This window comes from Eurosta solidaginis, chromosome 4 (assembly GCF_040869045.1).
Source record: "Eurosta solidaginis isolate ZX-2024a chromosome 4, ASM4086904v1, whole genome shotgun sequence".
In the NCBI taxonomy this organism is placed as follows: Eukaryota; Metazoa; Arthropoda; class Insecta; order Diptera; family Tephritidae; genus Eurosta; species Eurosta solidaginis.
In genome coordinates this window covers 220,399,662-220,416,037 of record NC_090322.1, presented here as the reverse complement: position 1 = coordinate 220,416,037, position 16,376 = coordinate 220,399,662, and the positions used below count along the sequence as shown (strand labels likewise).

At 38.6% G+C, this 16,376-nt stretch overlaps 1 protein-coding gene across 1 annotated transcript; it reads left to right on the top strand.

Annotated features, from left to right (window-relative positions):
• Window positions 1-5,154: 5,154 nt before the first annotated feature.
• Window positions 5,155-13,490, top strand: LOC137249068 (uncharacterized). The gene is made up of 2 exons (XM_067780220.1): window positions 5,155-5,677; window positions 12,096-13,490. Exons 1-2 carry the CDS (start codon window positions 5,171-5,173, stop codon window positions 13,080-13,082), a joined length of 1,494 nt encoding a protein of 497 aa, XP_067636321.1. The 5' UTR covers window positions 5,155-5,170; the 3' UTR covers window positions 13,083-13,490.
• The last annotated feature ends 2,886 nt before the right edge of the window (window positions 13,491-16,376 follow it).

Sequence of the window (16,376 nt, the reverse complement as noted above, 5' to 3'; positions counted from 1 at the left end):
TGTGGAAGTGGAAAGACCAGATTGGGTAGACACAATTTTGGAAGCACTGAAGGGATCACAACAGAAAAAGCCGGAGTTATTAAATGTTTCAAGTGCGGCAACCCAGGTCATATTCCATGTCATTGCGATCTTGATCCTAGTGGATGCAACAGCATGGGTGGTTTTCATAACAAAGCTGGAGGGGATGTGCAAGAGCGAGTAAGATGTAGAGATCGAGAGCTAGATCCAGCTATTGAATGCCCTGTGATATCTGTGTCACAAATTAGTAGAAAATCGAGCAGTCTTACCGTCAGAGGGAATGTCGATGGCAAGGAGCGTGTACTGACTGTAGATACGGGCGCATCTCATTCCTTGATTCGATCTGATTTGGTCAACAGGAGAGTAGAGCCATTACCTGGAGCAAGGTTGCGTACGGTCACTGGGGAGTATAACCAAGTCCTAGTAGAAGTGACCTGTGAAGTCTTAATTGGGAAGGTCATCGTTCTACACAAATTCGTTGTGGCGGAGATCGTTGATGAAGTTATATTGGGAGTGGACTTCTTGGTTGACCATGACATCAAGATCGATATGCAGAGAAGGGTGATGCGTTATGAGAACCAGGATGTGCCACTTAACTTCAGTTTGAAAAAAGGGTTCAGAAGTAAGCGAGGGCTGGTTGAGGAGATTCGACAGAAACCACGAAAGTCAAGGAAAGTAGATCGAGCAAAGGTTGATGAATCGAATGGGCCAAATAAAGCGAAATCAGAAGTACCTGCGAGAGAAATACTGGTATTGACAAAACCTAATGGACGCACTAACACTACTGAAAGAATTTTCCAGAAAGAATGCAAGGGTGTTTCAAGCCAGCGCGCACTTCTGTTGGGAAACGTCGGAACGATACTGAGTATGTGAAGCCAATCCGTCAAGAGCAAGCTCTACAAAGTAGTTCATTGGCCAAACAACAGAGTGCGAGGGAAAGAACAAGGATAATGACTAGTAAGATGAAACGCAGGTACGATGAGAACAATAATTCTAAAGGTTTCTTGGAGGGAGATTTGGCACTGTTATACAACCCTCACCGGCGGAAAGGTGTTCCATCCAAATTTCGGTGCAGTTGGGAAGGCCCGTACAAAGTTGTGAAGAAGATCAGTGACACCATCTACCGCATACAAACCATTGGGAAACCACGAAGTAGAAGAGTGGTACATTTGGAGATGCTAGCGGCGTTTAGATCGAGAGATTTGTCTGATCGGGACGATCAGACTTAGGTGCAGGGCTTACTTATTTACTTAATTGGCGCTTAACCGTCTAAACGGTTATGGCCGTCCAACAAGATACGCCAGTCGCTCCTTCGCTTCGCCAACAGGCGCCAATTGGTCACACCAAGGGAGTTTAAATCGTTTTCCACCTGGTCCTTCCAACGGAGTGGGGGCCACCCTCTACCTCTGCTTCCATATGCGGGTTCCGATAGAAACACTTTGTTGGCCGGAGCATCATCTTTCATTCGCATAACATGGCCTAGCCAGCGCAGCCGCTGCGTTTTAATTCGCTGGACTATGTTGATGTCTGCGTATAGCTCGTACAGCTCATCATTAAATCTTCTTCGGTACTCGCCGTCGCCAACGCGTAGAGGTCCATAAATCTTTCGAAGAACTTTTCTCTCGAACACTCCCAAAGCCGCTTCATCTGCTGTTGTCATGATCCATGTTTCTGCCAAATATAGCAGGACGGGTACGATAAGTGACTTGTAGAGTATGATTTTCGTTCGCCGAGAGAGGACTTTACTTTTGAATTGCCTACCTAGTCCAAAGTAGCATTTATTGGCAAGATTGATTCTTCGCTTGATTTCAGTGCTGATGTTGTTGCTATTGTTGATGCTGGTTCCCAAATAAACGAAGTCTTTTACTATTTCCAAATTATGGCTGCCAACAGTAGCGTGGTTGCCAAGGCGCGTATGCGCTGACTCTTTGCTCGATGACAGCAGGTACTTCGTTTTGTCCTCATTCACCATCAAACCCATCTTTACCGCTTCTTTTTCCAGTTTGGAGTAAGCAGAACTAACAGCGCGGGTATTTAGGCCGATGATATCAATGTCATCAGCATATGCCAGTAATTGCATGCTTTTATAGAATATTGTTCCAGTGCGGTTAAGCTCTGCAGCTAGTATAATTTTCTCCAGCATCAAATTAAAGAAATCGCACGGTAGGGGGTCACCCTGTCTGAAACCTCGTTTAGTTTCGAACGGCTCGGAGAGGTTCTTCCCAATTCTGACTGAGCTGATGGTGTTGCTCAACGTCATTTTGCACAGCCGTATAAGTTTTGCGGGGAAACCAAATTCAGACATAGCGGCATATAGGCAGCTCCTTTTCGTGCTGTCGAAGGCGGCTTTAAAGTCGACGAAGAGGTGATGTATGTCGATTCTCTTTTCACTGGTTTTTCGAAGATTTGACGCATTGTGAAAATCTGGTCGATGGTAGATTTACCAGGTCTGAATCCGCACTGATAAGGTCCAATCAGCCGGTTCACGGTGGGCTTCAATCTTTCGCACAATACACTTGAAAGGACCTTATATGCGATATTAAGAAGGCTGATTCCACGATAGTTGGTGCATTTTGCAGTATACCCCTTCTTGGGGACTGGACAAAGAACACTTAGATTCCAACCGTCGGGCATGCACTCGTCCGCCCATATTTTGCTAAGAAGCTGTTGCATGCGCCTTACCAACTCCTCGCCCCCGTACTAGAATAGGTGGAGGGCAGTGTTACGAATATTAGGGATGCTGCCATCTCTAAGCCGATGCTAAACATTGACTTGCATGCACATCCATAAATCAATCATTATGTATCTACACAAACGAATCAATAAAGTATGTCTACACATATGTATGTCGGTACACGCAATGAGAAACAGTGCGATGCTCCCAAAAGTATGCAATTTTAATTGGGGAAGTGTCGCTCACAAATCCACGCATATGAGGAGCTATATACATGCATCTGTAGTTATAATTATATGGCGATAACTAAGTAAATTCTGGAAGCGCCTAGAAGATGCCACGAGGAAATCACAGAGTATAAAAACACCAGCGTTAGAGGCCCTATAGGAGGATTTGCAAGTAAATTCGTTACAGTATTAATGTTCAGCAATCATAACAACTTCCTGGAATCGTGGAAGTGAATTCATGCAGATATCGTATTTCGAACATCAGCAAATTCCACAACATCATCACAAGCCAGTCACAGCGCTGCGTTCCTGGAACTCTTCCCAGCGGCGATACCAGCAACGACTGCGACGGTGGCGGCTGTAGGTTAGGATTAAAAATCGAGTAGTTTGTAAGTTTAGTTTTAGTTTTGAAACTCACCGAAAAAGCAAGTGCTTTCGGTTATAAAAATAAATTATCCACTTTGAACTTCGAGTTATTAATTGATATTTTATAATTTGTATGCTGTTAGGGTCATCTCTAAAATGCTACGTCCGCTGTGATGAATCCCTAACTGTAGCTGCCTGTTCCAGAAAATCGGTACCCAGCAGGGTTCGATTATTTTCTGCATATGGCAAGCATTTAAGGGCCAATTAGACTTCCTTAACCCTAACGCCATAGTCATATCCATATTTTTACTTATCCATATCAAATTGGCATCAGTTATTGGTGCCTTATCCTAAAAATATTGAAAATTTCATAAAAATGAAGAAAACGCAAAAAATTGCAAACATATACCACAAAAAATAATCCTCTTAGTCAAAACGTATCCAAAACAATAAAAAAATCTGCAAAAAGTTAATAAATTCTCGAACTAAAATATTTTTGGGTTATGGATGTGGCGAAAAACCAAAAACCAATTCGTTGGCTATGGTATGGTTATGGCGTTAGCGTTATGGTATGGTACCATTAATCGACTACATTGATTTCCGTAAGGTTGGTTCGATCAGCTGTTAAAGTCCAGTTTTTCGATTCTAGGTAACGGGTTCTATTGATTGCATTTTGGACAATTCGACCTGTAGTACCCAGGTGCACCGCAATCATAACACTTTTCAGGAGCTCCCTTCACTTTTTCCGTTATTATCTTCGCGTTTTCTGTATTTTTTCACATTTTCTATAACTTTTCTTTGTAAAATTGTTTTTCTTTCTGCAATACGATTAGCGGGGCGGAGTTATGACAGTTAATTCTTTGGGTTTGTAAACCTCTGTGTTCTCAACAAGAAGCAACTCAACCTCAATTGCTATATCTAACAATTCGCTAAAACTTCTTACGCTTTCTCTAGGAACTCGTTCTGGAATTTTCAGAAGTAAATCAAAGTCAAATAATTGGCATTTTTTCTGCGTATAAAGGAGTCAATGGGCTCGGAAAACTTTTGTTTTTCTTGACCTATGTCAGAAAAATACGTAATCTTGTTTTAGGGGAAAATGCCTTGTCAAGTAACTCAATTGGCACTATGCGGATACGGTAAACTAATGAATGGTAAACTAAGAAATTGTCGTTCGTCTGATATGTTCTCTGCGTGTTTATGTATGTACATATTTGGATGGTCGCTATGAATTATTCGATCTTACTGGTGTTCCTTCCGCCATTAAAGAAGCTGCATTCACTAAAAGTGCCCTAGTGTCTTGATTGACGTGAAGGTTCCCTAGCAATTGCCTAAATTGAATAAATTCTTTTAGCGTAACATTTGACTGATTTGTATTAACAGAGGTGGTTGCAAGTGCGACTGCTTGCTTTTTGTCTATGTGTTAGTAGTAACACTCCTTTCTGTATCCATTTCGTCTACTGGTAAATCTGGGACTAGTATTGGACTTTTCCTATTCATTAATACATAGTTAAAACGTATATTGCCACGTGAAGTTAAAAGCTCTGCTGTACTATTTGGAAACATACCTTATCAGCTTCTAAAGATCTTCGCACTCACGATACACTGCGCGTTACTGCGATCGAATGCAAGTGGCCCAGTAGGTATCGCTTTAATTTTCCGAGGATACACGAGATTCCTCATCGTAGCATTTCTTTTTACTGAGATCTGATAATGTCCACAGCGGCGATATATAGTCAGTGAGCTGAAAGGCGTATACAAAATTTATTCCAAGAGCCAAAAGTTGCCCGATTAAACATTTTTAAAATCTTAGTTCACATTAATAACACTAACTAACTTTTCTATTCTATTTTTTCTTTATAGAGAGATCCACCCAGGCTGGAATGCTATGCAGATGGATTTTAGCGAATATTATTTGATTATTTTGCACAGAATGACAAGTAGTCCCCAAAATTTACACTCTGAATTACAACAAATTTTTGATTATTGCTGGTCCCATTACATAATAAATGTTGCAGTACTTGTGGAAGTAAATCCCAACGACATTGAACTCTATACATATTTTCCATTTTCACGTCATCATTGTAAAAGTGTTGAGCCAAAACAAATAAACCCCAAAAATTCAATTCCACAAATGCATTCATCAACATTATTTCCCAATAAAGTAAAAAATTTATATGGGTGCCCGCTATCGGTAGCTTTGTTTAATGTTCCACCCTATATTATTTTGCCTCGACCGAATCAAAGCGAATTGCTATTTGGCGGCACGGAAGGACAGCTTTTGCATCTCTTGGCTAATGAGATAAATTTTACTGTAGATTATTTTGTTCCGCCTAATAATGAACTACGGGGCCTGGTGTTGGAAAATGGGACGCTAACAGGAGCCATAAAGTTTGTGAGTATAACCATTTATTATTTGTATTAGTTACTAGAAGCCTTTTCAGGCCATTTTTCCTATCTCCGGTTAACGCTAACTGGAGCCCCACCTGATAGATCACCGAACCATTTCTGTTAATCAAGTGCCAGTTAGTGTTAACCGGAGATGATGAAGACGTATGATTTCTTATATTTCGGTGGTGCAGTCGTTACTAAAAACGCTGATACGATAAAACATCACATCGAGAAATTTATTATACAAAGTATTCCAAGCACCAGGACTAAAATATTTTCGTCGTCTTAGTGAGTATCAGACAAGGGCTAGTTTACAACCATGTGGCGCCAGTGTTGAAAAATTTAGATCGGTAGACCCTTTTCCCCTGGAAATTAGTACAGCTTTCGTTCTTCAAACTAAACACATTCGTTAAAGTTGGACTAAAGATATGATGATACTATTGTGATTATTAGCTTGTTGAAGTCTGTCATCATACCCGTTCTGGTATACTGAGAAGGAATGGAGCATGTAGTATTCGAGAGGAAAGTTCTCCGGAAAATTTATCGTTGGCCCAGAAAATGTTCCTACCGACACATGTGTTAAGTAGCAGCGGAAGGTAATATATCCACTGAGTTGGAAGAGACAGGTTGAGGAAGTTCTGATCTCTTTTGGTGTCTCCAATTTGCAGCCACATTGGTGAAGTAGGTTTGATTGGCAATGATGATAGAACAAAATGGAAAATTTAGAAATGTTCATTTATAGGCGCAGTTGAGGATATGTTGAATAATGCTTATATGGAGACTGTGGTGTGATCATGGTTAAAAGCAGTGTCATGCCATGCGAAATAGCAATATATACATATGTATGTACATTCTACCCTCTCCCACCCCTTTCTCGTGCATTCCATCCCCTCTCTCCCCTCTTTCTCTATATCTGTAACAGCCCTCTTAACCTTCCACTGCTCCTTTTCCCTTTCACCTCTCCTTCCCCTTTTCAGTCACGTCTTGATTTCGTACGTTTCCTTCCTATCCTCCTCCTTCTAGCTTTCAGGCTACCTGCCAGAGCTCACTCTCTTTCCCCTTCCACTCTTCTACACCAAATTCTTTCAGTCTTTCAAGCTTTTCCACTTCTTATTGCCCTCCGTCCTGCCCTCTCTCTCTTCAATTCATTGCTGCACACTGTCTTTCTGCATCTCATTGCCCTTAACAGTTTTGTTCTCCTAATATTGCGTACCTTTTTTCGATTAATCGCCCACTTCATTTCCCGTCGTAGATGACGAATCGACAACATGTCGTTAATAAAATTGGTAACACTGCGTGGCAAACCGATAACTTTTCGATAAAAAACGAAAAATGTTTGATGCAAGATGGATAGTTTTTTGATAATATAACGCTGGCAAATCGATAACTTTTTCATAACAAACCGGAAACATGCCAATAACAAATGTGTTACACTCCGATAACGAATCGATTACTTTTCAAAAAGATTTTGATAACATTTTCGATAAATAATCGACCGCTTATCGATAATAAATGGATAGAAAACCGATAACTTGTTGATAAGAAGCCCTTAACACTTAGATAATAAACAGTTAACGCTTTGATATCAAGTTGATAGTACGTCGACCGGTTTCGGCTTTAATTTCTAACCTTTCCTCTTCTTCCTTTCTTTTGCCATCCTTTCCTTTTGTTGTCTGATTTTTCTCATCATAAATTTTTTGCACGGATGCATGACACCGCTCACCTTTTTTGTTAATTAAGATGAAAAGTACCCGGTAGTCTAAGTCGGTCCAATTTATCAAATTTGATTACAGAGGGTTGATTGCTTAGTTTCGGATAACACCTCGCACCTACATTGTCACATGAGATTTCCATATGTCGACTTCTGAGCGGAATATCACCCCTTATCTCGACCTCCGTTTCGAAGACTGTCTGTGTCAGAAAACTTTTGAGAGCGCTCTATTTTAGTCATTTTCCTAAATTCTCTTGCTGACAACTTGTTTTAAAAATGCCCAACATATCTGAGCATACATTCAAAAAAATCTTGAGATAAGCGTTATCTAACTGGAAATCGAGTATTCGCATATCCAAAATGTTTGCAAATATTATGAAGGAGTCTTGCAATGGAAAATGATAAATCAGAAATTATCGTTTTTAATTTGACACTTGATGATTTGCTATTCAATATTGCAAAAATAAACTACGATTTTTGGTGTTGCTTTTTTTGTAATGACGTAGCAAATGCATAGCCATGTATTTTGTTAGTGTACTCTAAAAAGTATGCTTTGGGAGTTTGCAATGCAAAGATGCTAGACCACTTGTAAAAAAATCCTGAACTCCCCTATTATTACGAGAGTTCAGAATTTTGTGTATTTGACGTTGTAAACGTTGCTTTAGCTAATATAAGCTACGGATCGTGAGCAACTTTCTTTATATTAAAGTTTTTCTTTCCGAATTTTTTTTTGGTATTTACAGTTGCTGCTTTGCTTTTAAATTTTGAAAAAACTATACGGATTTTTATGTTGCGTATTTGCAATGCTTAAGGGTCTGGCAAAGTTGCCATAGTCATAACGCCATATTCATAACCATATTTTTACTTATCATATCAACTGGCATCAGTTCTTGGTGCCTTAACCTAAAAATCGTGACATTTTCATAAAAATGAAGAAAACGCAAACAATTACTAACATATACCACAAAAAATAAGTTTCTTAGTCAAAACGTATCCAAAACATTAAATAAAATCTAAAAACAGTTAATAAATTCTCGAACTCAAATATTTTTTATGGACCGATAGATTGGCTATGGTATGGTTATGGCTGGGGTGTTATGGTCAATGGTGCCTGACCAATTACATTGATTTCCATACGGTTGGTTCGATCAGCTGTTTTATATGTATATGGATAAAAAAATAAAAAAAATAAATGTAAGGCGCGATAACCTCCGAAGAGATCTAAGGCCGAGCTTCTCTTCCAATTTGCGGTGTGCTCCTCTTGATTTTCCCTACAAATTGGCCGGACGGGACCTACATGTTTTATGCCGACTCCGAACGGCATCTGCAAAGCAGATGAGTTTTCACTGAGAGCTTTTCATGGCAGAAATACACCCGGAGTGCTTGCCAAACACTGCCGAGGGGCGACCCCGCTTAGAAAAATTTTCTTCTAATTGAAAAATCTTATTTCTAAAATTTTGATGTTGCTTTGCCCGGGAGTTGAACCCAGGGCATACGGTGTGATAGGCGGAGCACGCTACCATCACACCACGGTGGCCGCCAGTGTATATGGATACATCAAGTTTAAACGGCTCTTTAGCACATGCTTAGCCGTGTATATTGTAACGAATTTACTTGAAAATCCTCTTATTTGCAATCCTCTGCTAAGTTCGAATCACTAAACTGTTGAATAAATAACTCCAATATTGAATAATGGAAAAATGACCTTTGTTAAAGTACTTCACAATAACACTTATACTTTGCTACTCGCTGGCTTAATAACCAAACTGATTGATAACTCAAATGAAACTCTACTATTGGCCGCCAGATCGCGTGCTTAATCAAACTGATTGATAGCTCTACTCAAACTGAATTCCAGCGCCTCTTCATCCGTTGCCTTTTATACCCTTTGGTTTCCTCGTTCGCATTTTTCCAGAATGTACTAGCATTGTCCATGAGCTCTCAAACTTCTCAGCTATAACTAAAATTGCACAATTTTATACATCTTTTAGGCGCTTCCAGAATCTACTAGTCCAGTAGCTCTCAAACTTCTCAGATATATGCATGTGTTTGCGCATTGACTCTCCGCTGCTCGCATTCGTACATGGTACATATGTGTAGACGCAATTATTTATTCGTTTATGTAGACACATAAAGATTGAATTATTGATGTGAATGTTTGTAGTTTACAGTATCTCGCGCGCACATAGGCGTATAAGTAAATGCATCTGTGTGTGACATCTCTCTGGGCTGCCTTATATATGTGTATACTTGATTTGATTATTAACGTAAATACTGCTTGGCATGGCCTTAGCATCGCCTTAGTGATGGGATAACTTAGTGATGCTAATATCCGTGACACTGCCCTCCACCTAAGTCTGATCGTCCCGATCAGACAAATCTCTCGATCTAAACGTTGCTAGCATCTCCAAATGTACCACTCTTCTGACCCGTGGTTTCCCAGTGGTTTGTATGCGGTAGATGGTATCACTGATCTTCTTCACAACTTTGTACGGGCCTTCCCAACTGCACCGAAATTTAGCTGGAACACCTTTCCGCCGGTGAGGGCTGTTTAACAGTACCAAATCTCCCGCCAAGAAACCTTCCGAATTAAAGTTCTTGTCATGCCAGTGTTTCATCTTACTACTCATTACCCTGTGCCGTTCCTTCACACTCTGTTGTTTGGTCAATGAACCACTTCGTAGAGCTTGCGCTGGGCGAATTTTCTTTGCATAATCGGTATCGTTCCCACATTTTACAACAGTAGTGCGCTCCGGCTTGAAACTACCCTCGCATTCTTTCTCGGAAATTCGTTGCTTCGTTTTCCTGCGTCTTTTAGGTTTTGTCAATGCCAGGGTTTCTCTCGCAAGTACTTTTGATTTTGATTTATTTGGCCCATTCGATCTATCAACCTTTACCTTTGAATTTCGTGAACTTCGTCGAGTATTCTCCACCAGTACCCGATTACTGCTGAACCCTTTTTCCAAACTAAAGTTAAGTGGCACATCTTGGTTCTCATAACGCATCACCCTTCTCTGCATATCGATCTTGACGTCATGGTCAACCAAGAAGTCCACTCCCAATATGACTTCATCAACGATCTCCGCCACAACGAATTTGTGTAGAACCATGACTTTTCCAATTAATACCCCACATACCACTTCGCCTTGGACTTGATTATATTCGCCTGTGACCGTACGCAACCTTGCTCCAGGTAATGACTTTACTCTCCTGTAGACTAAATCAGATCGAATCAAGGAATGAGATGCCCCTGTATCTACAGTCAGTACACGCTCTTTACCATCCACATTCCCTCTGACGGTAAGACTGCTTGATTTCCTTCCAATTTGCGACATAGATATCACAGGACATTCAACAGCCGGGGCAAGTTTTCGTTCTTTACATTCGACACGCTCTTGCTCATTTCCGCCGGCTTTGCGTTTACGGCCACCCTCATTGTTGGAACTATTAGGACCAAGATCGCAATGACGTGCAATGTGCCCTGGCTTTTCACACTTAAAGCATTTGACTGCATCATTATTCTTCTGCCCTTCAATGCTTCCAAAATTGCGTCTACCCAGTCTGGCTTTTCCACTTCCACTCGATGAGCTTTGTACGCTGGCTTACTCAAAAGTGAGGATGTTTCCTGAGTCAGTGCATGCGATACCGTTTCAGCAAACGTTAGTTTTGGATTCGCATATGTAGCCCGCTTCGTTTCCACATCTCGTATGCCATTTATGAAGCTCTGGATTTTTACCCTTTCAGTGTATTCCACGGGTGCGTCCGCATTTGCAAGATGAGCCAATCTTTCAATATCTGAAGCAAACTCCTGCAATGTCTCATTTGCTTTTTGGTAGCGGTTTTGCAACTCGATTTGGAATATCTGTTTTCTATGCTCGCTTCTATAACGTCGTTCTACAGCAGCCATCAATGCTTCATAATTGTTCCGCTCTCCTTCGGGAATCGTCTGTAGGATTTCCGCTGCTGGTCCTTTCAATGCCACGAAAAGTGCAGCAACTTTATCTTCCGCATTCCAGTTGTTCACTGCTGCGGTCTTCTCAAACTGTAGCTTGAACACCTGGAAAGGAACAGAACCGTCAAAGGATGGTGTTTTTACCTTTGGATTACTCGCTGAAACTGCTGGACGATTTAGTTGTAACTGCTCGATACGTTCTCTCAAAGCATCCACCTCGGCCTCGATTTTATCCTGTCGACCACTGAAGCCTTCATGAAACTGGGTTAGTTTTTCTTCCATATGCGCTTCCAGTTTAGATGATATACGGACTTCCTGCTCTTCTAGTTGTGTGGAGATCTGAGATGATATCTGTACTGAAATTTGTGCCGACATTTCTGAAATACGCGTTTCTTGTGCTTCAATCTTTGATGTTATTTCTGACGACATTTCTGCAATATGTGTCTTCTGTGATTCTAGTTGTGATGCCATATATGTCTTCTGCTCTTCCAGTTGTGATGACATTTGTGACGACATTAATGCTACTGTCGATGTTTGTGCAGATATTGCAGCCAATATCATGTTCAAGTCTGTGCTCGTAACTGTCTGCGTAACTGTCTCTTCCATTTTTGCTGTTTCCTCGCCATCAAGATGAAAGTCATACTCTTCCACGTCAATTCCTTCTAATATCCGTGACAATATTGTTAGTTTGCAGTACAATTATGGTAGACCATTTCAACAAAATTCTGTGCTCCCTTATTTTCATTTATTTTATTGCAGTTAAATGAAAAAGTAGCCGACTTAAGTTTAGGCAGCTTTCGTCGTACAAGGCAACGTTCAACAATACTCACCTCGACATCAAGTTTTTACCAAAACAAACACGTACTCACTGTATTGGCGAAACGAGAAAATTGGTCCTCCTACGAAACTATACTGTATCCTTTCAATATTTATGTGTGGTGTTCCTTAATCATATTCTATTTATTTCCAATAATATTGGCTAATATTCTTCATAGAATTCATAGACAAGTTTATCGTTTCATCTTTGGTATTTCAAGCATTGATAAGATGACTGCAATGTGGACGAGCATACTTCTACAGCAAACTGCTTTATCAATACCTACCGCGAATTTTGCCCGTTACATATTAATGATGTGGATATTACTTACGTTAATTTTACGTTCCTCCTATCAAGGGCTACTTTATGATTTCTTCAATTCTCAAAAAGATATTCCACCACCATCAACATTGGCTCAATTGGTTCAAAATAAATATCAAATCGTTGTGAGTAGTGCCACTGCCGATACTCTATCTGAAGTTCAGGACGTAAGCGATGGTCATATCCATTTGTTAATAATGAATAAGGATGATTCAGATATTTTTGCTGTATTGGAGGAGTATCCACATGAACTATACGCTACATCTACACCACTTGATTTTCTTGCATATTATGTAATTCAAAATCGTAAATATGGAGTTTTTCATGTTTTGAAAGATGAAATGTTTTTGCAACATAATTGCATATATTTAACGAAACATTCATTTCTTTTGCTGACAATTAATGATGTATTATTCACATTGGAAGGAAGTGGAATTGTGAAATATTGGCGGAATTCTTTTGCACAAAATAAATTGGAGAACACGATGGACACAACGCAAAAAGAGAAACCGTTAAATATAAATCAAATGCATGGGATTTTTGTTGTTCAATATGGTATGTGGATGATTGCATTGTTGGTATTTCTAATAGAACGTTATTGGATATAGAGAGTTGTTAAATGTTGTAGCTAACTTAAGTACAATGTTATCAATTTCAAAAGGAATAAGTGTTGTGAAGTCTCAAGACCACGAAAATCTCAATAACAAGCACATATCGCACACTAACTACAAAAGAGTCACAACCTAAAAATTTTTCAAAATCGGTTTTTTTCCATAAACCAATCCACAGTACACATCTCTAACTGCCCCTTAAATTTCGTTGTCATTATTTTCTTTTTTAACTGGAAAATTACCGTTATGCCAGTTTTGGTGTTGAATGCATCGTTTGCGCTCTATCAAGTAAGGAGTACTATTTTTAGTTGTGTCAATGTGCTTAAGAACAAGTGAACAGTTTTTTTTACGCATAAAGTGTATTATTTTAAATTCTGACTATCTTGTTGCAAAAAACTTTTAACTTTGTTGTGTATTAATTAAAATTGTGTCTTTTTAAACGTAAATAGTGAGTAAAGTTGCTTGTATTATAGTGAAATATGCTTTTTTTTGATGAAATAATTGTGAATGTACGAGTAGTAAGTTTTCTTAGAAATAGTCTTAATTCAAAATTGCTATATATTTTGTCCGTAAACAAATAATTACAACAAAATTTCGTCAATTCATTTTATAATGAAGGTATCCTTCTTTGTAAAACTGGATTTCAGTATAACATTACAGACGTTTTCACATAAACCGTTTTTCTTCTCTCCTGAACATTAACATTTTTTCAAGTTGTGACTCTTTTGTAGTTAGTGTGCGATATGTTATATCTATATTTAATAAAATTAAAACGATAAATATAATTAGTTTCAATAAAATACAAAAATTATAAGGTAGTTCAAGGTTTTGTGCATTTGATATTGTAAAAGTTGCAAAAGCAACTTTTTCATTTTTAACACGCTTATATTAGCTTCACTTGTATATATGCTTGTGTGTAACTCTCTAGGCTAGGTGCGCAAAGGAGAGTTAGACCCATCTAGCGGCAATTATTGCAGACTCGCGGCAGTGGTTAAATAACTCGCTACAAAACGTATTCTCAGTTTGTAAATATGTTAATGTGCACGCATATGCTGATGATATCCAAGTCTAATTGTCTAGTTAGATTGGTCTTGTTGAGGATTTATGTTTTAAAGTAGATATATCCTAATGGACAAGTGATAACTGTTTATACCTTAATGCATCTAAGTCATATGTGTTGCCAATATGTAATAGTGTAGTGTAAGTTGAGGATGTTCCGGAGCTGTTTATTGGTAATAGTGCTCTACAGTTTACAAACAAAATTAAAAACTCAGGCTTTGTCGTCAATTCTAGGCTGACCTGCTCTGATCACATTAATAGTACTGTCAGTAAGGTGTATTGTATCTTACGTAGTTTGAGAATGTCTGCGTCGTTCACGCCTTTAGAAACTAGGCGAAAATTAGTTAAACTGCTTATCATTCACCACACAACGTATGCTCAACTTGTCTATAGCAAGCTTGATTCAATTTTCGCCCATAAAATTAATGTCCAATTTAATAATGTTACTCATTATATTTATGGTCTAAAGAAATTTGATCACATATCACAATGGAGGAACGATATTCTGGGTTGTAGTATTCATGAATAACTTGCTGCTAGAAAAAGTATGTTCATATTCAAATTACTAGTCTGGAAGTCCCCAAACTATTTGTATGAAAAGTTAAATCCAACAAAATCCGTTAGGATTCCTAATCTGGTTATACCGAAATACAACTACTTGACATCATCCAGACTGTTTTTCATCAACGCTGTGAGGCTCTGAAACAACATCCCAGAGTCTGTTAAATCCGTGCTAAATAGGAATAACTACAAGGACTTATACTTAACTACTTTAAATCGAGTTAATGAGTGCGATTATACATAACTACTTCCTACTGTTGGTCTACACTCTCTGTCTTGTTCTTCTTTTTTTTCTTTTCTCACTGATATTTCTACTAATATGTATGCAATATTTCACCCCGGTGACTGCCAGAAAAAGAATAGAAGTGTTCAACCCGTTACAGTTGTCTATGACTAAAATTATAAAACCTTATTTTGTATTTTTTCTTCTTAAAATTCATTAAGTTCGGACGTTACGGAAAATGAGTTAACAAAATTTATTAAAAATATGTTTTTTTATTAAATATCAATCTCTGTGCTACGTAGCTATTAACATCAAATATCTAAGTGGATTTTAGATACTAAAACGGTACCATATTTCCGTGTTTTTTTAGTTTTTCAACTATATTTATTAAATTTTTTCCTAACACATTTTGTTTTGTATGAACAGTTGCTGATTTGTTAAACTTCCAAATATTCTTCTTCTAAATGTGGGTGGGCCACGCCCATATTCCAAAATATTTTGCAGTTTATATTTTGCCTTATAAAACCAATCGACCTACCAAATTTCATTAGCTTACCGGTATTCGTTTTTGAATTATCTAATTTTTTCCAATTTTCTAAATTTTCGGCATCGAAAAGGTGGGCGTGGTTATTGTCCGATTTCGCCCATTTTCAATACCAATCTATTCTGCGTCCAGATAAGTGCGCATGCCGAATTTGGTGAAGATATCACAATATTTGGTCAAGTTATCGTGTTAACGGACAGATATGGCTTAATCAAATTTTTTTCGATGCTGATGATTTTGATACATATGTGGAAGTCTATATCTATCTCGATTCCTTTATACCTGTGCAACCAACCGTTATCCAGTCAAAGTTATAATACTCTGTGTACAAGTACATCTCATACATTTGAAGCTTATGTTGGATGGGTCCCTGTATTTTTATTTTTATATTTTGTACGATCTATTCAAATCGACACTCTGTATATAACAACGAATTATAAAAATTGTAATAAAACATGGATCTAATGAGGTCACTAGAAAACATATGTCATTCAAAAGATTCACCATTACAGAGCTGTTGTGATTTAAAAAATAGATTTCGATCCCGGATCGTAGAACATGATACGGTCCCAGAATTTTTTTCAAAGACGGAAGACAGAAATCGGCTGAAGAACGTCCTGTCTTAGAAATTTTATCATTAATGACAAAATATATTAAATTTGCGCTCATATAGGGCGTTCTGAGATAGGATATTCTCAAAACGGTGGGTGAAATAGGGGGATATTCCACTCAGTGGAAACACAGACGAACTTGGTAAGTTGACATTAGATTTTGTAAATTGATGTGAAAAGTGAGACAGACATTTTGAGTCATCATGATCTCTATAATAATATCGAAACTTGGCGCGATATACCAACAAGAATATTTGGGCCGATTTTAGTGCCGACTATGCCGACTTCGAACG

Excerpts from the sequence above, each read along its gene's own strand:
- LOC137249068 (XM_067780220.1), top strand. The coding sequence starts at position 5,171 with ATGCAGATGGATTTTAGCGAATATTATTTGATTATTTTGCACAGAATG. Across the intron at positions 5,678-12,095 it reads TAACAGGAGCCATAAAGTTT|TTAAATGAAAAAGTAGCCGA; the intron begins GTGAGTATAACC and ends ATTTTATTGCAG.